This window comes from Camellia sinensis, chromosome 2, assembly GCF_055761805.1.
Source record: "Camellia sinensis isolate YWXY chromosome 2, ASM5576180v1, whole genome shotgun sequence".
NCBI lineage: Eukaryota > Viridiplantae > Streptophyta > Magnoliopsida > Ericales > Theaceae > Camellia > Camellia sinensis.
Genome location: NC_138962.1, coordinates 169650863 through 169678851, shown reverse-complemented (window position 1 = coordinate 169678851; position 27989 = coordinate 169650863). Strand labels below are relative to the sequence as shown.

Below are 27989 nucleotides of genomic sequence, written 5' to 3'. Positions count from 1 at the left end.
TGCTATTTCAAATTATATTGCACCATTAGAATTACAAGTTGGAATTACTGTTGTACATTATCAACAAATTAACTTTTACACGGCAAACTACTATTACAGTTCAACACCATAAGAGCCGAACTCAGGGTCACCCTCATCAGATCTTTATTCTCTTTACCATTATTTATTGGGGGAAATTACAAAATAATGAAAAGCATTATAAATGTTAATAATTAAAATTATAAACTTTTTTATTAATTTATAATTATTTTATTTCCAGCACCGCAGTGTAATTGTCCCTTCTTTATTCAAACTCTTCATCCTCAAAAGCTATTCAGCCACCGAACCTCCATCATCTCCACAGTTTAAACAGTACACAATTGCATATACAATATACATGTATATATATATCCCATATCAAATCAATATTTGATGAACACACTTATTACTGAGAAAGACACTCAAAATTAGTATCCAATTTTCCCAACTTTTTTTTTACTCAAATCAAAAACTGCAAAATCCAAATTGTAACCGAAACACAAAAATCACAATTCACGAACTAAGAAACTACTTGGGGAAGGGACTCCGATATCAGCAGTAGTGTTAAGGAATATGGATTGAGGTGCGACGTTGGCCACAATGATCGTGTTAAATGGGGAAAACGATAGGCCGTGACGGGTGTTTAAGGGAGAACATGTTGGTCTAGGAGAGGAAGGAGATGAGGTGGGAAGGGAGTTGTCAACAGGGAAGAAGTGGTTAGAAGAGGTGCTGGGGGTTCCATGGTGGAGGAAACCAGATTGGGAGGAAGACAGGGTAATGGGCCAAGAAACAGAGCCAAACAGGGAATATAATGTAACTATTTGTGTACCATGGCATTCTTCTATTGGTTAACTGTAAACCAGAAATTTACGGCACAGCCGTCAAGAAGTAAAACTCTAACCAATAAGCATGTGTTAGACAAAGTTAATAATAAGAATCAATGGCGTACCTCTTCATTGGAATGGAAAGATTTATTGATTTTCTCTTACATTAGGGGTCTCAAGGAGGGACATTCTTTTATTGACAATTGTACTGATGGTGCCAATTTATACCCAGAGCAAAAGCTTATCAAACATGGTAATTTTGTAAGGAAAACCCTTTCTAATTGAGGGAGCACATGAGTGATTTCAACTTGTTTGCTTGTTGCTTCATCTCTTAAAACTATTCCTTCCCCTAAATTTGATCTTCTGGTTTTGAATACCTCTTCTAGTAACTCACATTCTGTTATACAAATGGATTGTAGATTCTGCAAACTTCCAAGAAGTTCTAATGGAGCAACATACACTAATCTGTTAAATTTGCACACATCCAAACTTGTTAGTTTGTTGAAGGAGTTAGTTGGAGGTGTGCTAATCCATATCTGTTCAATGTTGGCCATGGACCGAATCCTCAACTCTTCCAAGCAAGGAAACACAACCTGTATCATTGATAATAACACAAGGAATAAGGAAAATTTTATTAGCTTTTTTTTTTTTTTTTTTTAAAAAAAAAAAGGACATATAAAAGGGAAGAGCTTCCATCTCTTAAACAATTGAACAAACAATAAGTTGTTTACTGTCTGTTTAATTTTTATACTTTCATCTCATTGATTGCAATCAATAATAATAGGACTGATTTAATTTTTGCATAATAACAAGATACAAATAAACAAATTAGGTCACCCGTTTGATGGTGTTAAATAAACTCTCTATACGGACCACGACTAAATGCAAGAATGAGTATCCTCTCTTTGTTTCAATAGAAATTTTCACATGAAAGATAGATTTGAATTTCTAGTCACAGCAGCGAGATGGATGATTTATTGGTATCATTATGGATGCTGCATTTTCATGAATCCTATCCAAGTTGTAATCATCCTTTCAAATGTTCACCAACCTAATTGCATCTTTTTAGCATGTCTCCAAAACTCAGCTACTACATTTTTGCACACCTTTTTTTTTACCTTTCCAATTTTTTACCCAAATCCATGAACCAAACACTACGTTAATAAATTTAATTTTTTTAAATTCGTTAATTTGGTTATTATTTGAAGTTAAAATAATCAAAGGTCACAAAAATTAGGGAGTCAAAAGAGTCAAAATGTTAGAATATACATATTAATCAATTACTTTTTTTTCTCACAAATATATATTCAACTAAAAAAATTATTTCAAACATACAAATATTTTTCACCTCACTAAAAAACTAAAAAGTCACTAAAAAAAACCAAATTGCTAAACAGGACCTTATTGTGGGTTTTCATTTTTTTCCCACTCCCTAGCATAATTGGTAACTTTACCATAAAAAATTCTTAATTTTTTAACATTTAGAACATAATCACAATATTTTGTAAGTAAGGTTTTTATTTATTTATTTATTTTAATTTCATGGTGTGCACCATTTGTAACTACATTGAACCCTGAATTTGTGCCGAACAAATGGAAAGGTCGCACGAGCGCAAGAAGTGTCGCTCGAGCGAAGGAACAAAAATTTGGGCAACACAAATTTGAAAAACAAGCCACCAATCTGTTCCAAACGTAAGCAACTCAACCCAACAGCCAAATTCAAGGAGTAGTAGTGGGAAACAAAGCAAGAACAACTATATATAACAACGAAACCCGAATCCAAAACATCAAATGGGTTAGGTCCAAACCAGAATCGCTATAATCTTCCCTCTTTTGGAATTTCGTCCCCAAAATTTTCACTAAACATTAAAAGCAAGTTTAAACCAGTTACAACAATGATAATAATTCAAATTCATCACCATGACCAATCCACCGGTCGTTCATTCATATCAACATGATAAACAAGTTCTCAATACTGAATATACAATTCGCATTTCCAAAAAATATACAATGTTTACATTATATTAACACAACAAAACTCTCAAAACATGTTCAGGTACCAACAAATAGGTCCGGATACTTCTCACGGATTTCTAACTCATGTTTCCAAATTGCTTCCTCGACCCTATGGTGTTTCCATAACACTTTCACCAAAGGAATTGTCTTGCTACGCAGGACTTGGTCTCGAGTATCCAAGACTCTCACCGGTCTCTCCTCAGACGAGGCATCCTCGTCTACCTCTAACTCAGTCCAATCCAACACGTGCGATGGATCCAGCTTATACTTCTGGAACATACAGATATGAAACACGTCATGAACCTCGGAGAGTTGTAGCGCCAAGGCCAAACGATAAGCTACCTCCCCGATCCGTTCTAGGATCTCAAAAGGCCCAATAAATCTAGGAGATAACTTCTCACTCTTTTCCAAACCTCATCAAACCCTGTCTAGGTGATATCTTCAGGAAGACGTGATCTCCCACTTCAAAGAATAACGGTCTCCTCCTACGGTCGGCATAGCTCTTTTGACGACTCTAAATAATGATTAACCTCTTACAGATAAGAGCAACTTTCTTCGTCGTTTCCCGGACTACCTCTAGACCGAACATAGGTCCATTACCCACCTCGGCCCAACACACAGGAGATCTACATGGTCAACCATACAAGGCCTCAAACGATGCCATGCTAATACTCGACTGGAAGCTATTGTTGTAGGCAAACTCCACAAAGGGCAAGTGCCTCTCCTACGACCTTTTAAAGTCAAGAACATAATCCCGAAGCATATCTGCTAGAATCTGAATGGTGCGCTTTGACTGCCTATCAGCCTGTGGATGATACGCGGTGCTAAAAGTCAATCTCGTGCCCAAGGCATTTTGTAGGCTCTGCCACAAACGAGTCGTAAAACATGGATCTGTCGGAAACAATCGTTATAGGGACCCCGTGCAACCTTACTATGTCCCTAACGTAAAGCTCAGCTAGATTATCTACTGAGTCACTCGTGCGTATAGGTACAAAATGCGTTGACTTGGTCAATCAATCAACTACCACCCAAATGGCGTCATTACCCCGTTGAGTCATCGGAAGACCCATAAAAAATCCATTGTGACATGCTCTCACTTCCACTCAGTTACAGGCAACCATTTTTAGATACTGGTGATATGCCTCTACCATGGACTTAGCTTGGGAGGACTATGGAGCTGAAGGCTTAATGTTGTTATTTTGTATCTAATTTTGTACAAGCCTAGGGCTTTATCTGTATTGAGCTTAAGACTCACTGTTAATGTACCCGAGTATTGACTTGGAAAGATGTAAGCCTTTAGGGCGTATGATTATCTGTTTAGCTCTCATTTCTTTTCACAATCTTGTAACACATGCTGTAGATTCATGATGTACTGTTTATGAATGTATATCGCATGTGTTACCTTTTGCATATCAAACTCTAATTAATGAAAGCTTATCAATTCATTTATGGTGCTATTTATTGGTTATTATGAGACGGGTATATTGTGTTTATTTTGGGGCATTAACTTGGTATCAGAGCGTATCGGGTTTGAATACTTTGGGTACGTGGAAAGTGGTTCTTACCACAAGGGGTTTTTATCTCGCTTGATAGAAATGTTTGTATGTTTTGTAATGCTATATGATAACATGCTTTATGTGACTATATGGGTATGGGGTTTAATTCCTAAGATGTTGATTGGGTCTACGGGTTTCTAGAAGTCCTATTAGAAAAGCACTTGATCAGTGTTGTTTCTAATTGGAACTCTAGCAATACCGCGGGACAATCATTATCTAGAAAGGAAATTCTTATGTGTTTATGTGATTACGTGCTTATGTGGAGTGAATTAATGTTTCCCATTGCATTAGGACACGAGTGAGTTAGCTTTAACACATTTGTAAATGTACTAATCTCTTTTGTTACCTTTATTAGGATGTTAGGACGTAGACGTGGTAGTGGTAGGCATGATAGGCCTAGAAGGCATGAGGTGCCTTTACTGGAAGAGGTTTTGGCACAAGAGGAAGGGGTTGGTCAGGCTAATATGGCTGAACCAATTGGTCAATAGGCCATGGGTGCTTTGGCCTGTGAAATGGCCAGGGCTTTGCGGGAATTCATGGACATTCTTAAGGCTAAGAATCAAGTCCAGGCCTATGTAGTTGAGGCAGGGCCGTCATTCTTAAAGAGAGAGTTCTTCCAGTCTAATCCAGACGAGTTTTTAGGTGACCTTAAGGAGCCATTGAAGGCGGATAAGTGGCTAGGACAGATAGTGAAGACGTTTGAGATGCTTGGCATCGAGGACGACGGGCTGAGAATGACCTTGGCATCCTTCCAATTGAAGGGAGATGCGGGTCAATGGTGGAAATATGCGCGTGGGCGCATTTGGGTTGACTTGGGAGGCCTTTGTCAATACCTTCTAGGACAAGTTCTTACCTCCCATGGTTAGGGAGAAGTTGAGGGAGCAATTCTCAAAGCTCAAGTAGCTCAACACGCCTATAGCCGAGTTTGAGGCAGACTTTACTAGCCTCTCTAGGTTTATACCAGAGTTAGTGGCCATACAGAGAAGCGCCGTTGTGTGGAGTTCGAGAAAAGGTTGAGGACCGAGCTTCTTTTCAAGGTAGCCAGTTCAATGATTAGAGATTACAGGTGACTTGTAGAGTCAGCGGCTCATTTTGAGACCGTAATGAAAATGGAGGAGGAGGGAATGAGGGGCTCCAGGAGGAGTCAGGATGTTCAAGGGGATAGTGAGAGGCATAGGGGTTCTGCCTCACAGCAGTTCTAGGGAGCACAATCAAGATCCACTTTTCCAATACTAAATTCGAGTTCTAGAAGAAGTGGTCAGGGAAATTTCACTTGCTTTAAGTGTAGCTAGTTGGGCTGCAAGTCTTCAGCTTGCCCTCAAAAAGGAGGAGGGCAACGGTCTGTTTCATCAGTGACTCATTCTCAGAGCCAGAGTCAGGGGAGAGGACAGCCGCTCACTGTTATCAGTGTAAACAGGCAAGGCATTTGAAGAGGTTTTTTCCTCAGTTGGGTGGCACACCTAGTTCATCTGGTTTGAGGCAAACACAGAGCCACCAGCTTGCACAGTTAGTTTAGGCCTTAAGGGCCAATCAGGAAGCCTCTTCAGCTCAGTCAGTGCATCAGACGTATGCTCTGAGGGGTGAGCAAGTAGAGCAGAGACTTACAGGGGGTGTGTATGTTGTTACCGTGCTAGACCTAGTACCAGTGCCTTTGGTAACGAGAGGTACTTTCTTGTTATGCAATTCTATTTCTAATGTGTTGATTGATACGGGTGCATCCCATTCATTTCGTTCATCTGCATTTGCATCGGCTTTGGGGTTAGAATTGGCTCGATTAACATCTCCACTCAGTGTAGAGTCACCTATTGGTGGTGAGATTATTTTGGAACAGGGGTGTCAGGGTTGTGACATAGAGGTTGTCGGTTGTCGACTCCCTTTTGCATTTGTGTTGATTGACATGTCGAGTTTTGATGCTATATTGAGTATGGACTGGTTATCATCGTATTGAGCTGTCATAAATTGTTACCATCAGAGGGTTACTATATATACCATAAGCGGTGATTGTTTTTATTTCATGGGGGACAGAGTCGATAAAGTTTTATCACCGGTGTATGATCCACGTGGTCGGAGTGAGCTTAGTTGTGTTCTTGCAAACTTCTTGGGTAATGAGTGTGACGAGGTCCGAGTTGATTTGCCAAGGGTAGTTTGTGAATACCTGGATGTTTTACTTGAGGATCTCACCAGTTTACCACCTCATCGTGAGATTGGGTTCTCTATTGAGTTAGTGCTTGGCACGACACCGATCTCTATGGCACCAAATAGATGAGTAAGTTGAATATTCAACTCCAGGAATTGTTAGATGAGAGTTTTATCTGCCCTAGTGCTTCGCCTTGGGGAGCACTGGCTCTCTTTGGAAAGAAGAATGATGGTGCCTTGCGACTGTGTATTGATTACTGGAAGTTGAACTGGTAATTGTTAAGAACATATACCCAATGTCGCGCAAAGATGATTTGTTTGACCAATTGAAGGGATTCTATTGCTTCCCTAAGATAGACCTGAGATCGGGTTATCACCAGTTGAGGGTAAGGGAGGAAGATATCCAGAAGACAGCATTCCGTACGCAGTATGGCCATTATGAGTTCCTAGGGATGCATTTTGAGTTAACCAATGCACCAGTCGTGTTCATGGATTTGATGAACCGAATCTTTCATGAGTTCTTAGACCGCTTTGTAGTCATCTTTGTGGATGACATTTTGAAGTACTCATCATCTGAAGAGGAGCACACGAGGAACACTTACAAGTGGTGATTGAGTTGCTTAGAGCTTATAGACTGTATGTTAAGTTCGAGAAGTGTGAATTTTGGTTGAAAGAAGTTAAGATCTTAGGCCACATGGTATCCAGGGAAGGAATGACTGTAGATTCATCCAAGATAGAAGCCATACAAGATTGGGAACAACCTAGGAGTGCCTTTGAGATCCATAGTTTCTTGGGATTGGCCGGGTATTACCGTCGGTTTGTGAAAAATTTCTCTAGATTAGCTTCACCATTGACTAAACTGACGAGGAAAGGAATTAAGTTTGTGTGAGTAAGACTTGTGAGAAGTCATTTCAAGAGCTTAAGGTTAGACTTACCACTGCTTCAATATTGATTATTCCGGAGAGGATTTTGGGCTATTTGGTGTATTGAGATGCTTCACGGGCAGGTTTGGGTTATGTATTGATGCAAGAGGGAAAAGCAGTAGCTTATGACTCACGGCAGTTGAAAACACATGAGAGGAACTACCCTACTCATGACCTAGAATTAAAAGCAGTGATCTTTGCCTTGAAGATTTGGAAGCATTATTCGTATGGTGAGAAGTTTGAAGTATTTTTTGATTACAAAAATTTGAAGTATCTGTTTACACAAAAAGACTTGAATCTGAGGCAGAGAATGTGGATGGACTTTATAGAAAATTATGACTTTGAGTTGCATTATCATCTGGAGAAGGCCAATGTTGTGATCGATGCCTTAAGTAGGAAATCCATTAGCAGTGTAACTAGTATTGCCATTCGGGAATGTGAGATGTTAGGTGCTATTGGTGAGTTTGACTTGCATTTTGGCGAGTCCGTTGAGTCTGCAGCCTTGTTGTCGGTAGTTGCACAACCTACACTTGTAAACCAAGTGATAGAAGCGCAGAGGGTTGATCTTGAGGTAGAAATCCTACGGGAGAAAATCTCTAATGGAAAGGTAGAGAAAGGCCTGAACATATATTCTAACTTGAGTGTTAGATACCTTGATCGTCATTTCGTGCCGGAGTCTTATCGTGAGGAAGTACTCTGAGAGTTTCACCACTTATGCCTTACAATGCACCCGAGAGTCACAAAGATGTATCATGACCTTAGTCGCCAGTTTTGGTGGAAAGGTATAAAGAAGAATGTGGTCATGTTTGTATTGAGGTGCCTTACTTGTCAACAAGTGAAAGCCGAGCATCAGAGCCCAGCAGGTTTATTGCAATCCTTGCCTATAACCAAGTGGAAGTGGGAGCATGTCACAATGGATTTTGTTATGGGTCTTCCGAGGATTCAATGAGGTAACGACACCATTTGGGTGGTAGTTGATTGATTAACCAAGTCAGCACACTTTGCACCTATGCACGCGAGCGGTCTTTGTGAAGCTCCAGTACTTTCGCAAGTCTGCAAAAATACTGGGAGTTTGTATTCTTTGCTTGAGCGATGACTTCTGTCTGCAAAACTACTAGGAGTTTGTATTCTGCGCTTGAGCGAATGTGGTAAAATTTATTATGTATGGTCGCTTGAGTGGCACATCTTATGCTCGAGCGAACTGTGTGTATATCAGTTCATAAAGTCACTTTTTTGAGTCACATTTTCACCTCTCTCGCTCTAAAACTCTTTGATTTCACTCAAATACACCAAGGTCTAGTGATTTCTTCACCCTACTCCCTTTGTTAAAAAGGTAAGGCTCACCTAGAGCTTCGTTTTGATCCGAACAAAGTTGGGTTTCAACATGATTGGAGTTTGTTTACTATTCCTCTTGTCTTCTAAGCTTCAATAGGGATTCTTTACACTCTTGTATGAGTTTTACCGTAGTTATTTGCTATTTCAAAAGATTATAGTGGTTGCGGATTTTTGGTAAAACCTAGGTTTTGAAATCAAAATGAAAAAAAAAAAAGGTTTTCAAATGGTTTCTTAGAAAAGCTTGTGGGTATGAAATTGGAGTTGATACATGTTGAAATGAGGTATTTCTTACATTGAAATTGATTTTCAAAGAAAAAGGGGTTTTGCCCTAAAATATGAATGTCTGAGATTGTAAAGAGAAAATGGAACTGATGTTGAGAATTATGAAATTGAAGTAATATTGATGATGATGGCGTAGTTGGACATGTATTGTCACTCCCATCTTGAGATTTTGGAAAAGTGTATCTTTAATGAAATTTACTTATATGTTTAGAGATATTTATTTTAGGCTATCGGTGGAGGATATTATAGCGATTCTGGTTTAGACCCAACCTATTTGATGCTTTGGATTTGCGTTTCGTTGTTATATATAGTTGTTCTTTCCTTGTTTCCCACTACTCCTCCTTGAATTTGGCGATTGGATTGTGTTGTTTTCGTTTGGAACAGGTTGGTGGCTTGTTTTTCAAACTTGTGTTGCCTAGATTTTTGTTCCTTCACTCGAGTGACACTTCTTGCACTCAAGCGGTCTTTGTGAAACTCTAGTACTTTTGCAGGTTCGCAAAAATACAGGGAGTTTGTATTCTTCGCTCGAGTGAAACTTCTTATGCTCGACCGACGACCTCTGTCTGCAAAACTACTGAGAGTTTGTATTCTGGGCTCGAGTGAAGCTTCTTGCGCTCAAGCGACACATCTTGCGCTCACGGGACCTGTGCGTATATCAGTTTGTAAAGTCACTTTTTTGAGTCACTTTTTCATCTATTTCTCTCTCTTTCTAAACATTCCAAAACCCTATTTTCTCTTACTCTGTCTCTAAAACTCTTTGATTTCACTCAAATACACCAAGATCTAGTGATTTCTTCACCTTACTCCCTTTGTTAAAAAGGTAGAGCTCACCTCGAGCTTCGTTTTGATCCGAACAAAGTTGGGTTTCGACGTGATTGGAGTCTCTTTACTCTTCCTCTCGTCTTCTAAGCTTGAGGTAGGGATTCTTCACACTCTTGTATAAGTTTTATCTTAGTTATTTGCTATTTCAAAAGATTATAGTGGTTTGGGATTTTTTTGGTAAAACCTAGGGTTTGAAATCAAAATGAAAAAAAAAAAAGGGTTTTCAAACGATTTCTTGGAAAAGCTTGTGGGTATGAAATTGGAGTTAATACATGTTGAAATCAGGTATTTCCTACATTGAAATTAATTTTCAAAGAAAAAGGGGTTTTGCCCTAAAACATGAATGTTTGAGATTGTAAAGAGAAAACAAAAATGATGTTGAGAATTACAAAATTGAAGTAATGTTGATGATGATGGCATAGTTGGATATATATTGTCACTGCCATCTTGTGATTTTGGAAAAGTGTATCTTTAATAAAATTTACTTATCTGTTTAGAGATATCCATTTTGGGCTATCAGTAGAGGATAGGTATGAGTGTTGTAGAAATTGCATGAGAATTAGGTGAATTAAAACTAATTCCTCGTCCTTGTGCATTGAACATTGTTGTTCATCTAATATATCGAAAATGTATATGATTTTGAGAAAAAATAGGTGAACGTGGAAAAGATGTGTCTATCACTAAATCAAGTTGGCCTGTGTGTCCAAGGTGAGAGTCTCGAAAAATGCGCGTATACATGGGTGTCAATTCCCATGGACGAAATATCTGCAAAATGGCAATAGTAGCGCTTGTGTAGGCTATGTTTACATGGGTGCGGTTTGACGATTTCCTGCGGACGAAATATCCGTTAAATGTTCTACTGGTTTGAGATTTCCCACTTCTTTCTATTGTAAAGGGCATGGTTTTGAGAATTGTGATATAAACATTAAGATCTATACATTGTGTTGTAGTGCTTCTACTGGGCTTTGGCTGATAGGGAAAAAACCATTTTCAGGTGCTGGTGATATACCTCCATGAAGGACTTAGCTTAGAAGAACTATGGAGCTGAAGGCTCAGTGTTGTTATTTTGTATCTAATTTTGTACAAGCCTAGGGCTTCATTTGTATTGAGCTTAAGACTCACTGTTGATGTATCCAAGCGTTGACTTGGAAAGATGTAAGTCTTTAGGGCGTATGATTATCTGTTTAGCTCTCATTTCTTTTCACAATCTTGTAACACATGTTGTAGATTCAAGATGTACTGTTTATGAATGTATATCGCATGTGTCACATTTTGAATATCAAACTCTGATTAAAGAAAGCTTATCAATTCATTTATGTTGCTATTTATTGGTTATTATGCGACAAGTATATTGTGTTTATTTTGCGGCGTTACAGGTCGACCTAAATCTCATATGAGCCTTTGAACATGCAACCGAGCTAGCATGAAATGGGTGTTTGGCCAAGCTAAATGAGCTTGGACCATGGGCTGAGCTAAGCCCACATGCCAAATATAGACTGGGCGACGAATCTCAGCCAAGCTAAGCCCACGCATTGGAGAATGACCAAGCTAGGGTGATGAGGGGCGACTCTTTACCGAGCTGAAAATCTTAGTCAAGGTAAATGGCCATGCAGAGTTCATCCAAGCAACGAGTAAACAGAGCTTGATCGGGTTGAATATAACGAGTTGGGCTAATAAAGCCCTCTAGAAGCAAACTGGCCAAAGTAAGCTCGGATGTGAAGCGGTCTAGGTTAGACTTGTTGGAGTTAGCCCGGTTGAGGATAACTCGACGGCCATATGCTACATGGTCCAATTGGAATGTAAGGAGGAAAACCCATCAATAGTACGCGCCAATATCGTTTGGAGGTTTAGCTAATGCTGTTTGACAGTATTGACGCGCACACGTATATGGAAAAGAGAGGATAATGCATCCATACATCGAAGAAAGGACGAGCGAGGTAGTGCACACATAATCTTGAAAGGCAAGGCAGTAAGCTATATAAGGCGCACGGATCCTCCATACAAAAAGTCTACAATTTCTGATTACTCTCTCTATATATTCCTTCTTCTTCCAATGGTGTTGACCATCAGAGGGGTTTTCTGGCACCACACTCGTCAAGTAGCTCACCTGAGTTATGTTTTCAAGTAATACGACGTCGTTTAGAGCAACGTAGAGTTTAGGTGTAAGGAGTATGAAAGTAAAAAATATTTACTTCCCATATATACACTATAAAAATAAGGGAATAACATCTTCACAGTTGAGCCATAAACCTTAAGTTTACGGCACCCAACCATCTTTTTCCACCCATATCAGTTTGGTTTGATATTCTCATACAATGTTAAGTTTACTGCACCCAACCATCTTTTTCCACCTAACTTTCTTTTTTCACCTATATCAGTTTGGTTTAATATTCTCATAGACTCTTAAGCTGTCAAGTGCCAGATAATTTCCTTACCCTTCTCAGTTTCCCACCCTTCAATTTCTTAACTTGTCTCTAGAACAATCAACGGTGTCAGGTCTGACTACCAAGATAAACTAAGATGGTTAAGGGCCATACAGAGAGATTATCTATTGCTTGAAAGAGACTTCTTTGGGATAAGCTTCTCTCAATACTTGCATCTCTCCATACTCTTCTTGTGGGTCTAAATTCAAACTCGCATCGATGATCCGAACCGTTTACCTTGTATGTTCCGTAATAAAAGTCATCCATATAAAAAATTAATTTCATCGGACATCTATAAACATAAGAACAAATCATATTTTGTTTTATAAAATGAATAGAATTGTAAAATTAAACTATTCATTTTGTAAAACAAAACGTGATTTGTTTCTATGTTTATAGTTATCCGATAAATCTAATTTTTTATATGAATAACTTTTATTGTGAAACCTATGAAGTAGACATTTTGAATTGTCAAAGTGAGTTTGAGTTGAGACCCACAAGAGGAATATGGATGGATATGAAGAGATAAAGTATGGAGGAGAGCTTATACGTTTTTTGGGTCTCAATTTCCCCCTCTCTTCCTTTCCATCTGGCATCTCCCATCCACAGTAACACCATTCTCCTCTATAACCTCCAACCACTGAAATTTCTACAACAATTGTGGTCATTGTTGCCACAGCCTAATCAACAATGGCCACAATTGAGATGGTTGAGAGCTATATAGAAACCCAATCACACTATGTTGCTTGCAAAAAGACCTGTCAATGAGGTAATGAAGTTCCCCGCAATTTTGCACCATGAGTTGCAAACTAATGGTAAGGAATTTTTTCGAGTCGAATGGAGCCCAAAATGAACAAATCAAACTAGAAATGATGACGAGGCAGTATAGGATTACCCATAGAGGCTGCACGGTGGTGGGATTCTTGTTAGGAGACTCTCAGGAGGAAGAAAATAAGTGGGTAGTGTGAGAGGCGGTGATTGGCTGCATGGGCTGGGGCTGATTGTTGGCTATGAGGGTTGGGGAAGAGGGAGGTAGCGGTGGTTGGTGATGGGGCATGGGAAGAGGGAAGGGAAAGTAGAGAGACCGTAAGACCATCATCAATTATTCATTAAATTTTTCATCTAATTTGATTTTAAATTTGAGTAAACAATTTGATTTGATATGAATTATTCTAATTCTTTTATTAAATTTTCATCAAAATCTTTTAAAAAACTACCTTCTCATACCAAATTTCACATCATCTCCAATGTTTCATCTTTTTAAATTTTAAATTTGTTGAATTAAGTTATCAATTTGATGAAAAGAATTTCTCTCTCTTGATTTGATGAAAGGATTGAAGATAATTTTTTAATATTTTTTCATCAAATTTAAATTTAACGAAAGAAAAAGTGAAGAATTAAAGATGCTCTAAGAACGAGAGAGGGAAGAACGGGAGAGTGGTTATCAGATGAAGGAGAGTGTATGAGGGTGGCTGATTTATTTGGTGGAACTCAAATTGGTTATTGTGTCTATTTTCAATTGGCTCTCCGTAAACTCAACGGTTCTGCTATGAAGAAGTTAATCCCTAAAAGGTAGTAACTATCACCACAAAAAATTACTAAACTTTCACACGATAAGAGTGTATAGTAATTGGACCCACTAATAAGGTAATATGTGTAGAATTTTTCAACAATAAAGCTTTAAACTTGCAAAAATTGAACTAGAAATTTACCCAAAATGAAGATGGATGGCTCAAATTCAACTAATGTAGATTTATATATAAAATGCATCTTGATGATTCATGGGTAAATATTATAGGTATTTAGGACTATTAAATTTTTAATCACTTGAGATTATGGTTTAAGAGTTTAAACTAATAACTCTAAAAACAAAAAACTTATGACAGTCGTACCTTTTCGTTAAAGAGAGATAGAGGTTTGAGAATTCCTTCTTCATCTTCTTCTTCTTCGGGTCCGCAATTGCCATAGAAACTCTTCAGATTCCTCAAATAATAGAGTTGAAGAGAACACAATTCAGAAAAAATGAGGGGATTATCGTTGGCTCCTCCTTCCTTATTAGCTACTACTATTACTTTTAATTCTAGACAACTTTGTATATCTAGATGCCGGATAAGGGGTAGGTTCTTTAGTTGCCAAAAAGATTCTCTCTCCTTTTCTTGGGCTGGAAGTTTAAATTGTTGGTCTCCTATTATCCCTGATATGTTATGTGCACGCCAAATTACCAAGTTCTTCAAGACAGGAAATGCCACCTGCAAAATTTAATAGATCAAACTTATATTCTTTTGACTTTAAAAAAAATAAAAAATAAACAAAAAAATAAAAAAAAAAAATAACTTGCTTCTTTCAATAGAAATTTACACATAAAGCAGTACATTTTAATTTTTCTAGTCAGACATGTGAGACGGACGATCTATATTCCTATCCAATTTGTAATCATCACTTCAAATGTTCACCAACCCAATTTGCATAAATTTGGCAGACAATTATTTAATAAATTTTATTTTTGAAAATTCCTCAACTTATATATAGGTTGAGTTTGGAGTTGACTTTTTAAAATTATTTTTTGGGTTTTGTTAAAAAAGTTGTTTTATTAATAAATAAAAAAATTGACGTGATATTTGATTTTTTTAACTAATAATAAATAATTTTTCAAATTTTTTTAACTAAAAATTAGTTTTTTTTTTAAAAAAAAAAAGTCTCCAAATGCCCATTTAAACAGCCTCATTATATTTTGGGATGGGAAAGGATTGGTCAATATAAAGTAGAAAATTACAAAGTATGGAAACACATCAGGTTATGCATTAAAATCTAAGATATACTCTATCTATTTCAAATTGTTAGTTTATTTTTTACATTTGTGTCATTTAATCAAGTAAATAATGTATTTTTATAAATTCAATATTTTCACAAATTAACGTATATCAATTAATTCATGTAGATAAAGTTTTCAAAATCATTGAAATATACATATCTAAATGATTTTTTAAGATGTTTGAAATAATGAAAATAAACAAACAATTTAGGACAAGGGGAGTAACAAAAAAATGTGTAAATAACATTAAGAGAAAAAATGACTTAGTTAGAGCATCCTTATTAGCCTACTTAAATTTTATCCTAAAATATTATTAAAAAATTCATTCCCTATTTTAGAAATCACTTTTTTATCTACGTCTCTCAACAAACTCTTTATTTTTTCTCTATTCTATTAAAATAATCTTTTTAATTACTTTTTAATTTATTTTTTTTAATAATAAAATAATAAAAACAGATGCCAACCAAACACCAGCAAGCAGTAGAGAAAAACAAAGAATGGCAGTCTACTGGGTGGTCGACCGGTCAAGCCAATTTTGAGCATTTTCCTTACAGGGCATTCACGGGACATCCGGATGGACATTCGGGGGGACATCAGGAAGGACATCCCCTATGTGCATTCAACGAAATAGAATAAGAATTTATGAGTTATAAGGGAGCTAGCAACACTTATATGTGGGGGGTTGGACAAGGGATCAGCTGGGGAAGGATTTTTGAAGAATTAATCTCTTATAATAGTAAAAAGCTATTATAAGAGAGCTGCTGAGGATGCTCTTACCCTTAGTTAATTTTGTGTCAGACAATTTTTTTTTTTTTTTTTGAAAATTTTGAGTCTGTAATAGTGGCTTCGTTAATTTTTTTTTATTTTGTTTTATATTTTGTCAATTGATCAACTATTAATTATAAATATAAAAATAATGACATTAATTTGGATAATTATAATCCAATAGCTCAACAATCTCTACAAGAAATAACCCATAATAAAAAGCAAAAAACAACTCAAGCTAAACAAATACCACAATAAAAAAAACCCATAATAGAACCAATAAATAACACAATACAACCACAGAGAGATGTCTTTGGTAAAATTGATTCCCATAACCTCACAGATAGCAGAGGAAAAGTAAAGAAACGATCAATTGAACTCGCCTGGTTAATTAGGCATAATTAGTTACCCCATAGTTATTTAGTTATAAGTTCAAACTCTGTATTTTACTCTTACAAAAGGTAGATAGTTTGGCTAGATATTAGTCTAATAATTTTTGTTATTTGAATTTTTCACATAAAAATCGTAAATTTTATGCAGTTCCTTGCATTTACTTTTAAAATAAGATTAATGGATATATACACCCGCATACTAAAAAATTAAGGAGTAGTGTTATCTTACCTCAAAAGTTAGACTCATTTTTTAAATCTAATTATCAACCAATCAAATCACTTTCATGGGCTCTCTCTCTCTCTCTCTCTCATATTTTCTAATCATTATCAATTAATCAATTATTTCACTTACACATTATTAAGTCTAAAAAGTGAATTTGTATATCATTTTTTTAGAAAAATGATTGGTGGCCACAATATTCGCGGCTCAAATGGCTCGAATTGGCCAAAACGATGTCGTTTTGTGTTGTTTTGTGTCCAAAACGACGTCGTTTTGGTCAATTCGAGCCATTCGAGCCAAGGAAATTCGGGCCCTCTATCATTGCTGATTTTTTTAATTAAATATTACACTCACACGACTTCCAATTCAATAGGGGAACTGCAAATGCATAGAGCAGTGAAAAAAAAATTGCATTACAATTTTTTTTTTTTTTTTATACAACTCGGACACACAAATTTAGTTGTATGAAGCACAAGACTGAATTTGCACCATGCCCATAAGACAGTTGCACCATGATAAAAATGCAACTTTTTTCTCACTACACCACTGAAATTTTCCCCAATTTGATATTCAGCGAATCTAATGGTACGAAATCAATAAACCAACTAATAATTTTAATTTAAACAATTTAATCCCTATAATTGCTTTAGTCTATATAATTTCAATTTTGTTACAATATGACCCTTCTATCACTTGCTATTATGATTTCCGTTACACTTTGGAACCAAAAAAAAAAAAAAATCTAAAGAGATTAAAGTGGAATTCAAAACAAACTACAAAGATCACTGGTGTAATATATTCATTGTATCGGTGTCCCCATAATTTGTTTTGAATTCAATGTGATTTTTTTTTATTTTTTTCAGTTCAACATATTTTAACATATGATAGAAGGACCACATTGCAATAAAATTAAAAATATAAGGATCAAATTATTTAAATTAAAATTTGGAGGACGAAAGTAAAATTTTAGTGGTCTAATCTACCCATAGAACAACTTCATCAAATGAAAAAAAATAATTTTATAACTATTTCAATATCTATATATTTGATATGCCAAATTGATGCTTAAACATAGTTCATAATTCTATTAACAAATAGATAAATTTTATCTTTCTAATACCAAATGCTTTAGGGCATTATTTTTAAAAGCTTAAACAATTATGCTATGTGTAGATCTAGATTTACTGCTGAAAAGTAGAAACATGAAAATAAAATTATTTGTACTTGTTATTTTTTCTGCATTAAAAAAGAAAGAAAAGAAAAGAAAAATAATGACCTTGTTTGGTTTTAACTTACTTCTCAGATAATTGAGTTTTTTTTTTTTTTTTTTTTTGTGTTGTAATTTTCTTTATTTTTATTGATTTTTTAAAATATTTTACATACATTTTTTATTTTTAAGATACACCTAATATAGATATATTTAATATATATATATATATATATATAATATTTGTGAAAAAATCTTTAAAAAATTTACTAAATACAAAAAAAATATAAAAATTCAATATATTTTTGTATTTTGTTGTATTCAATGATTTTTTTTTTTTTTTTTTTAAGATTTTTGTATAAATTTTATACTTTAAGCATATTAAGATTTAGTGAATCTAAAAGTGAAAATTATTTATAAGTCTTATTTGGAAGACTTATTTAATGTGAAATCCTATAAATATTCTTTTAGTGTTAAAGTCCTATTTAAATAAGAATGTGTTCCATAAGGTCCTATGAATTGTAAATGAATGATATTAGTGTACTATTATATCTCTAATTTGTTTTCATATTGTACTTTATTTTGTCATTCATCATATCACGTTTGGAAAGGTTTTTAGGAAAAACAAGTCTATAGGCAATGACCGTGCGAGTTTTTTTGGCCTTGATTACAGGATTCTAGTACATTTTCAAAATGTTGCTTAAATGGATATGGATATTGTCTATGATATGATGAAGTTTGAGGGTTGTGTGTTGATAACTTCGATAAATTTCGACTCCAATCGGGAAGAGGTATGTTTTTTTTTTTTTGTTTTTTTTTTAATTTTATTAAAGTGTGTTGTTATTTATTGAAGTGTGGATTGTTCATCTTTAATATAGCATTGACATGGCATTGACAATCTATTACACTCATTGATAGGCACACTTTGGCCAATGTTCTGATTGAATTCGTGTATTTGACATTGTGATGGTTGATGCGTTTTGATATGTTCAATGTGTAGGGGGTGTGTATGGGTTCAAGGGTTAGGTTGGGGCTATTTGGTTTTCGTTGTTAATTAAATGTCGAATGTGAACCACGTCGTAGGATGGCAATTGTACATTGGGACCTAAATGATCGTGCTACGATGCATATTACATTTAGTGTGTAATGTTAATCCACATACACTATGTAATATATGATATTTGTTTGTTTGTTCGGTTGTATGTGTATTTGAATGTATGTCGTGTCTTTGTTGTAATCAGTATTTACATACATGTCACACTACGTTGCGCAAAATTATTGGGGATTTGGGTTTGTAATTGAATGTGGATTGAATCTCATCACTCGATGTTGAAGTTACGCTGGGTTGGGGGTGATGGTGGCTCAATACATAGGTTGGGTTAGGATGTTACATGTTACACTTAAGAGGTTACATTATTCATAATTCAACGGTGAAGTATTGGAATGTCACGTTGGGTTTGAGATGAGAAGCATATGGGAATGACGGTGGATTTTGGATGTTACATGTTACATTTATGTTGGGTATGGGATGAGGAACATATGAGAATGTCACGTTGGGTTTGGGAATGTCACAATGGGTTTGGAATGTTACATGTTACATTTATGTTTTGAATTTCAAATTTCCAACCATATAGATATGATCAAAATCTATGGTAATATTAGATTTCCCATACATGGTATTGCTATTAATCAAGTTGTTTTAAATTTCAGAAGCATATGGAAATGTCACGTTGGGTTTGGGGATGTCACATTAGGTTTGAGACATTACATGTTGCATTTACGTTTTAAATTTCAAATTTCCAACCACATAGGTATGATCACAATCACTGGTAATATTGGATTTCTCATATATGGTATTGTCATTAATTAGGTTATTTTGAATTTCAAATTTCTAAACATATAGATATGATCACAATCTATAGTAATATTGGATTTTCTATATATGGTATTATTAGTAATCAGGTTATTAATTAATTAAGATTGGGGATAGATATGTCCACAAGAAAATCACAGGACCTGTTGGGTTATAAGTTTTTTCATAGGACCATATCTTGTATAGGTCTTCCAAATAGAACTTATAAATAATTTACCCAATCTAAAACCTTTAAAAAATGATTAAAATATTTTTAAAAATCATTAAATATACATGAGTACTAATTTAAAACATAGAAAACTATTTTTGAAAACTTCTAACCAAACAGGGCGATTTATTTTCTTTCATTTTCTTAGTTTAGCTAGTAAAAATAAAAATATTCAGTTCATCTAGCTTAGTTATTCATTCATTTTTTCCTTTTTTTTTAAAAAAAAAAAAAAAAAAAACTTCCCTTAACAAATCTTAGAACCAAACATAATGTAAGAATTAATGTGTAAGTTTTGGGATTAGGAAATAGAGGGTCAAGAAATACTATTATCTCTTGAGGTAGTTAATTTTATGTTTGAGGTTTCCGTACCAGAATCAACTTTAATTACGTTTTAAGATCTTTTGGGTGCTATCAATCTTATTTTGGTTGGGAATGAATAAAGGGAAATTTTCATACACACTCCATACTATATTTCATAATTTTATCACAAGTAGTCATAACAAAATCACAAAAATGCATAACATTGCTCATCCAAAAAAAAAAAAATATATCATAATTTTTTAATTTTTTTAAAATAACCAAAAATTCAATAAACATAACCAACAAATTCAATAAACATAACCAAAAAATTTAATAATAACTAGCACCACACAAATTGGTATACTGCCTTGCGACAAAAAGTAATATGGGTAAAAAAAATTTAACAATAAATCTTTCAACTAAAAAAAAAATAAACTAGAAATTTATCCAAAATGAAGATAGATGGTTCAAATTCAACTTATGTGTTGTGGATTCATATATAAAATGGATTTAGACCATTCATTTAAGTTCTTGAGTAAATTTATAGGCTAAAGTTATAGATATGTAGCTATTGAAATTTTAATCGCATGAGGTAGTATTAACACCTTGAGTATTTTATGAGATTATGACTTGACTGATTAAAAAATTTGTAGCTCTACAAACTCATAAAACTTACTGTAGTCGTACCTTTTCATTAAAGAGGGTTTGTGGTTGGAGATATTCTTCTTCCTCTTCTTCTTTAGGTCCACAATTGCCATAGAAACTTTTCAGATTCAACAGCTCACGTAATTGTAGAGTACACAGTTTAGGGAAAACGAGAGGCTTATCGTAGGCACCTCCTTCCTTATTAGCTACTACTATTGCTTTCAAGCTGTCACCACCCCATATATATAGTTGTTGGAGACATGGTAGGTTCCTTAGTTTCCAAAAGGATTCTTCCTCTTCTTTGATTGGGTGTTTTAATTGTTTGTCCCCTGCTATCCCTGATATTTTATCTAAATCCCAAATAGCCAAGTACTCCAATGCAGGGAATGCCACCTGCAAATATTAATAGATCAAACTTATGTTCTTTCAATTACCAAACATTGCCAAATCAACAGAAAAAGTTACTAAAAAGCAAACCTTTTCACAAAAGAGAGGTTGTGAAGGGTTAGAATTGTTTGCCTCTATTGTTGAAGTGTTCTTCATGCTTGAACAGAAGCTTCTGAGGTTAGGTAAATTCCATAAATACATTTTTTTTAAATGATGAAAAATAATTTCCTCTTCATCTCCTTGTCTTTCATTTCTAATAACTTCTTCCATATTCCCACAGTTTGTGATTTTTAGATATTGGAGTTGCACAAGGCCTCTTGCAACGGAGACGGAGAATAGAAATGTAAATCTACATCTTTTAACAACTAATTTGCACAAGTTACAAAAAGGCCGTGGTGGACTTTGTGGCTGAGCTTTTAGAAACATTTCTGGTGTGCCAAGAAGATGTTCAACATCATAACATTCTTTAACTTTAAGAAACTTTAATTCAGAAAACCCTGTTCCATCTTCGTCATGAAGTAGAACCTTTTTCATATTTTGAAGGCTAAGTATCTCAAGGTTCCTTAATCTCCCCAATAGAGCTAACCCTATGTCTATCTTCAGTCGGCCATTTAAGCATAACATCCGAAGCTTAACTAATGTTGGAAGTGATGATGGGAGGCTCTCTAGAGGAATTTCAGTCAGATCCAGGACTTCAAGATTGTTTTCCATTCCATTGAAAAAATTGTTTGGAACATCTGTTCGTGAGCAGTCATGGTTGCTCTTCAACACCAAGGTATGGAGTCCTCTACATTCCAACTCATTGGGAAGCTCGCAGATATTTGTGGTGAACCTTAATGACATTGCCGAGTAATGTTCATATGTGCCCTTCTCTGGCCACTTTTTGATATCATGATTCACTAGATATCCCTTCTCATCTTCCGCGATTGATATAGCAACATCTCGAATAACATCATGCATTTTGAACCTATTTTGGCTTCTGCCATCTAACAACAAACAAGATGATTTGAGCCCATCAACCAATGTAAGTACTCTGGCTCTAATTTCTTCAACTGTATTTAGGTGTATTTGATCAAGCAACCTCATCCCGATGCTGTATCTCACCAAGTCCTCAATGGAAATCTCAGCATCTTCGTAAAACAGAGAGCAAAGCATGAAGCATGACCGTGCATCCTTGGGTTCTAAAAAATCATAGCTCAACTTTAAGGAGGAGAACAATTTTGGATCAACATCCACTATAGCCCTCAGCTTTGAATTTTTCAGCTGTGTGTGTGCATCTATCCATGCATAGTTGTTCTTACCTTTTAATGCTGCTGCAACTGCACATATAGCAACTGGCAAGCGTCCACATTCATTACACACGTCTTCTGCTACAGGGGGTATTCCAGAGTTAACTGAAATTTCAGCCATCTTCGTAAATAGGCTCCATGCTTCTGTGTCTGTTAACACTTCGATCGGGAAAACTTTCAGTTCATTAGACTTTTGCATCATTTGGCACACACGTTGTTTCCGTGATGTTATCACAACTTTGCAGACCATGTTACTACCATATGTAAAAGGAATTCCAATTTCTGGCAAGTTAATAAGTGTCTCATTGTTGCCACCATCTGTAGTAGGAATTCCAATCTGTGCCAAATCAAGTGGCTCCCAAACGTCGTCCAAAATTACAAGGTTTTTTCGCCCATTGCTCAATCTATTCATTAGTTTACCTGCTCTTCCAAACTCATCTAGCTTTAGTCCTAGTTGACTCGCGAGTTCACCTTGAACTTTTTCCTTTTCCACAACTTTGGACACAGTTGTCATGGCAACAGAATCAAAAAGCCTATTTCTCTTTGCTAGTTGGAGAACCTCTTCCACCATTGTTGTCTTGCCAACACCACCTGGTCCGTAAATGCCAATCATTTTAATGCTTGGATCTTCCAATGTTTTCATGATCTCTTCAAAGATGCGTTTCCTTGAATCAAATGCTTCATATTTTGCAGAGAATGTGAATCCAGAGTCTGGGAGAGGTGCGCGGTGTGACATTGGGCATGTCATAAACTTGGTGCCCTCCTCTTTTAGTCTAATAACACGAGCAGTCTTCTTTTCGGACTCCTTGCCTAGCCAGTAACGCCAATATATATTTGGACATGAGCATTTGAAGCACCACTTGTTTTCCCTTACCATGTCTAGTAGGAACACCTCGACTTCTGCTTTCATTCCATAGGCAGACAATAGCCACTGCCTAACATCATTCTCAACAACTCCTCCATCGTCTCTGGCTCTGTGGGCACTTCCATCGATCCTTCTCCATTCATCTTCAAGCCCTATAATTTCATCTTCAAGTTTTTGAATGTTCTTCTTGTAGTGAATCACATAGCCAACGTGAGACCTGCCAGTTTTGCAGGCTTTTAGGACACCGTCTGAACATAACATTTTAGTGATTTCGCCCAAACCAATCATTTTGGTCTCTTTTCTGTCAATTGCTGAAAACAAAAGCGCACAACGTTGATAATAGGAAAATAAAGTTCATGAGGGTTTAGCTGAGTTCATTTTTGTTTTGAGCCCTGCTACTCACAGAAAAGAAAAGAAGCTCTACTTGCCTAGTTCTCACTTGGTTAGATTTAGTTTGGTTTCTAAATTTTTAAAATTGCAAAGATTGATTCAATTTTTAATTCACCTCAAAACTGAAATTAATCAGTCAGTAAATCTACAAATAACATTATATAGAAAGCTAATTTTTGTGATTTGAGAAGGGTGGATGATATTTTTTTGGTAATTCATTTTTTACTATTTTATATAATTTTAGAGCTTTAAATTAATTTTATGGTTTGTAATGTTAGATCTAGAAAGCAAACAATTAATTTGAGAGAATGTGGTAATGTATTTGACCTGTAGCCTGTAGGTGATCTTTTGCAGAGAAGATAATGAGAGGAGTAGAAGATCCTCAGCTCAGTTGTAGTAAATTGTTACAACCGCATAAGATGAGTTCTGATGCTCACTGGGACCAATTCAACTTTAATGAATGAGGATTTTTAACATTAAAATTTACCTGCAAATGTGAGAGTAGTTCAACTGTTAAAAACTTGCAGCTCTACTAACCCTTTTTTGGAACTCTGCTTTAAGTTCAAGAAAAGTGAATTTAACAAAATAAATAAATAAATAATCAAGAAAAAAAAAATTAGAGATTTTTAATTTAAGGTTCTTGATATTAAGATTTTATAAAATAAAATGTGCACAATATTTTCATAATAGTTATAGTCTCAACATTTTTTACAAAGAAATTTTAGCTCTTCAAAAAGAAATTTAACAGAGAAATTTCAACTCATCAAAGAAATTCATCACAAAGAAATTTGCGACGAGCTAAAATTTCTCTAATAATATTATTGAGAGATCTTAACTAATAAATATATATATATATATATATGTGTGTGTGTATGTGTGTTTGTGTCTGTGTATATTAGACCTCTTCTACTATCAAAAGTTGGAGGAGAATGCTTTACTAATTTTCTTAATATTTTATACTTATAGATGATAAAAGTTAAACAATATAAAATATAGATACAACTATAAATATCTATAAAACTTTATTAGAAAGATGGTTAAAAATTGATTTTTTGGCTTCTTTTTTTTTTTTTTTAAATGTGTAAAAAATGTGAGAGGTGATGTGACGTAAAATGAATTAAAAGTTGGGGAAGGGTTAACAAGGGCTACTCTTCCCAAAAATTTATCCAATCCAACACTATCTTATCTGCCAAAATCAACAATTGCCTAGTGTAAGGGGATGTTTGGGGTGTGCTAAATAAGTGCACTTTGTGTCTTTTTGGACTAAAAAATTGAGAAAAAAATATGGATGTTTGGGTTAACTTTTTGACTTTTTATGAAAAAATGTGTATTAAAAAATTGTATAAATTAGTGTGTAAGGAAAAATTAAGATTGAGAGTTGTACAGCCGTAATTGTTGGCTTTTGGTAAATAGTGTTAATTTTTTAACTTTTTGAGTAACTTTTTGGCTTTTTATAGACTTGCCAAACTTGGCCTAAGTAATTTATGGATCCCGTTGTCTAAGGCCTCGTTTGGCAACCTTCAATTTCAGTCAAAAAATTAAAAAGTCATTATAAGTTGTCATATTATTCTCTTTATTTTTTACACATTTTTTTATAAAGAGTTAAAAAATTACTAAAATAACATATTTCTAAACGAGACCTAAGTTAAAAAAAAAAAAAAAAAAAATCTACAAATCAAGATGAGCTCAAGTGGGCCATCGGACACAGGTCCACCCCTAGTTGTCCATGATCATTTAAATAATCATAATTTCTTTTTCGGTTTATCATCAATTTTTTTTTCTTCTATTTATTCTATTAATAAAATTTTTTACCAAATAAATAATTATAATTTTCCAAATTATATAAATAATTCATATTTTAAGTAATTTCCATGAGTGTATTTGTTTTGTAAGAGCATCTCCAACGGTGAATCAGATTTTTCATCAAATCTGAGTAAAAAATGACTCATTTCACCAAATCTGATAACAGATGCTCCAACGGTTCACTTTTCACCAAATCTGTCCCGGGACAACCGGGTAGTCAACCGGCCGGTCGACCGGTGAGAAGAAATTTTTTTTTTTTAATTGTCTGAACCGTTTTTGTTGAACTTTCTGAACTTTTTTCGGGACGACCGGGTGGTCGATTGGCCGGTTGACCGGTTAGGGAATTTTTTTTTTTTTTGAACTGTTTTTGAACTGTTTGAATCTTTTACTAGTTGACCGGTTGGTCAACCGGCCGGTCAACTGGGTGGTCGACCGGTTGGTATCACCCCAACGGTCAGTAACAGTGATTTGGTGAAATGCTTCGCCTGTTCTCAGTTTGATGGAATGTTTGGTGAAATCTCATTTTGATATCGATTTGGTGCAACCGTTGGAGCATCAAACAGTAACATTTTCACCAAATTTTAAATTTGATACTGGGTTTGATGAACCGTTGGAGATGGTCTAATCCCCTTGAAGGTTGTGAATTAGATGAACTCTTAAATAAAATATTAAAAAATAAGAGAAGTTACAAACAAAAAAAAACAATTTCCAAGATTTGAATAGTGGAACGAAATAAATCTTGTATTTTTAATTTTGTTGATTTAAATTCTAATCTTTTAATTTGTTTTTAATCTAAATTATTTATCTATTTTTCTTAAATAAATTATCAAAAAATATATATATTTTTTAATCATTAAACTCATTGAAAATATATAATTTAGACATTTTCTGTACACCTACATTAAATTTAGTGCCTAAAACATATTTTTCTCCATCAAATTTATTTAATGAAAATAGAAAATAATTTAAATTAAAAACAAATTAAAAGATTAAAGTGAACTTTTTTTTTTTTCTCCAAAAGTTTATTAAAAAAAAAAAAAACAAGAAACCGCAAAAAATTTCTGAAAAACCAAACTTCAGTCACACTTTCCGTTGCTCCCAATTACTGTTATTCACTCCAAGATCAAGAAATAAAAGGGGGGAAAAGAATTATACAACAAGAACAATAACAGAGGAAGAAGAAACAGACCATTCATTAACCATATAGCAAAACAATCTTGTTTTAAGAAGAACAAATATGAAGATTGATTGTGTTTTTAAAAATTAGTGGCCGAAGTATAGATCGAAACTCCAAACTCTCATCAGTAAATAGAGTGATCAAAATCCAAAAAGCGAATGATAAGAACAACATCTACAGTAAAAAGAAAAGAAAATAATATTTATTACCTTATTAGCTAACAAAATTTGAAGAGTTTGGGATGACATTCAGATCCATCCAGAAGAAGCAGATGAGAGAAGACCAATAAAAACTTATCAACAAAGTCTCCGTTTGTTTTCTGAGTTGAGGCTTGAGATTAAGATTAGTAGTGAGGTCGGATTCACAATATCACGATTGTTTGCAAAATAGCTCTGGCATTATAATTTTTTTTTTTTTTTGAGTGGACTATTTTGCTTTTGGGAAGTCATCCTACATATAAAATGACATACACAGACAAATTTTGAAGGGTAAATTACACTCTGACCCTCTAAAGTTTTATCTATTTTTTACTTTGGTTATTTAAGTTTGATTTTTTTACTTTGACTTTTTATATTTACAGTTTTTCTCACTTTAGCCTTTTAAATTTGATTTTTCTCACTTTGACTTTTTTATGTTTATAATACTTCTCACTTTACTTTTAAACTAACTTCCATTCAAAAAACTAACAGAATTTGTCGCATCATCAAACCATTAACTTCACGTGTAATGTAAAAAATTTACTTAAAATGCAAAAAATGAAATGGAGGCAAAGTTGGTGGTTTGATTTTTGCAGTCACCAATGTTGACAATATATATATATAGAGTCGCGCTACAGGTCTCGAATATTGAGGCGTAAATTTACCTCGAATTTGTTTAATCGGTAGTCCGGCCGGTCGTTCGGCAAAGAGGCTAACAATCGCGGTCAACAAGGTGACAACCGCGATAGACAAGTGTTTCACCCGGTCGTCCGAATAATTATCTGGCCAGTCAATCGGTGATCATAAATTCACGCCATTCGCTCTTGCGGCTCTCGAAGGCTGAACCATTAGCCGTAAATATATTGGTGGTTTGATTTTTGCAGTCACCAATGTTGACAAAATTCAAATGGAGACAAAATATATATACATATATATTTATTAGGTATGGAGGTCCGTGCCTTGCACGGCGAGTTGCACATTTTATAAGTTTTTTATTAAAAGTTTGATTTTTTTAATTTTAAAATAGTAGTATATTTTTATTTTTATTTTTATTTTTTTTATTATTTATTAATCCATTTGAATTTGTGGTGGCTGCAAAAATTAAACCACCAAAGCGTAGTCAA

The 27989-nt window shown here is 34.7% G+C and overlaps 1 protein-coding gene across 2 annotated transcripts; it reads right to left on the bottom strand.

Moving 5' to 3' along the window:
• Positions 1-970: 970 nt before the first annotated feature.
• Positions 971-27120, bottom strand: LOC114267688 (putative disease resistance protein At1g12290). Of its 2 annotated transcripts, XM_082916115.1 has the most exons (6): positions 26878-27120; positions 24016-24175; positions 21235-23609; positions 20800-21150; positions 14228-14584; positions 971-1435 (listed from the first exon to the last, which is right to left on the bottom strand). In XM_082916115.1, exons 3-6 carry the CDS (start codon positions 23584-23586, stop codon positions 1004-1006), a joined length of 3492 nt encoding a protein of 1163 aa, XP_082772241.1. In that variant the 5' UTR covers positions 23587-23609; positions 24016-24175; positions 26878-27120; the 3' UTR covers positions 971-1003. The 2 variants fall into 2 exon arrangements, with proteins under 2 accessions (XP_082772241.1, XP_082772242.1); XM_082916116.1 differs by lacking the exon at positions 24016-24175 and having other exon boundaries at positions 26878-27091.
• Between the last annotated feature and the right edge of the window lie 869 nt (positions 27121-27989).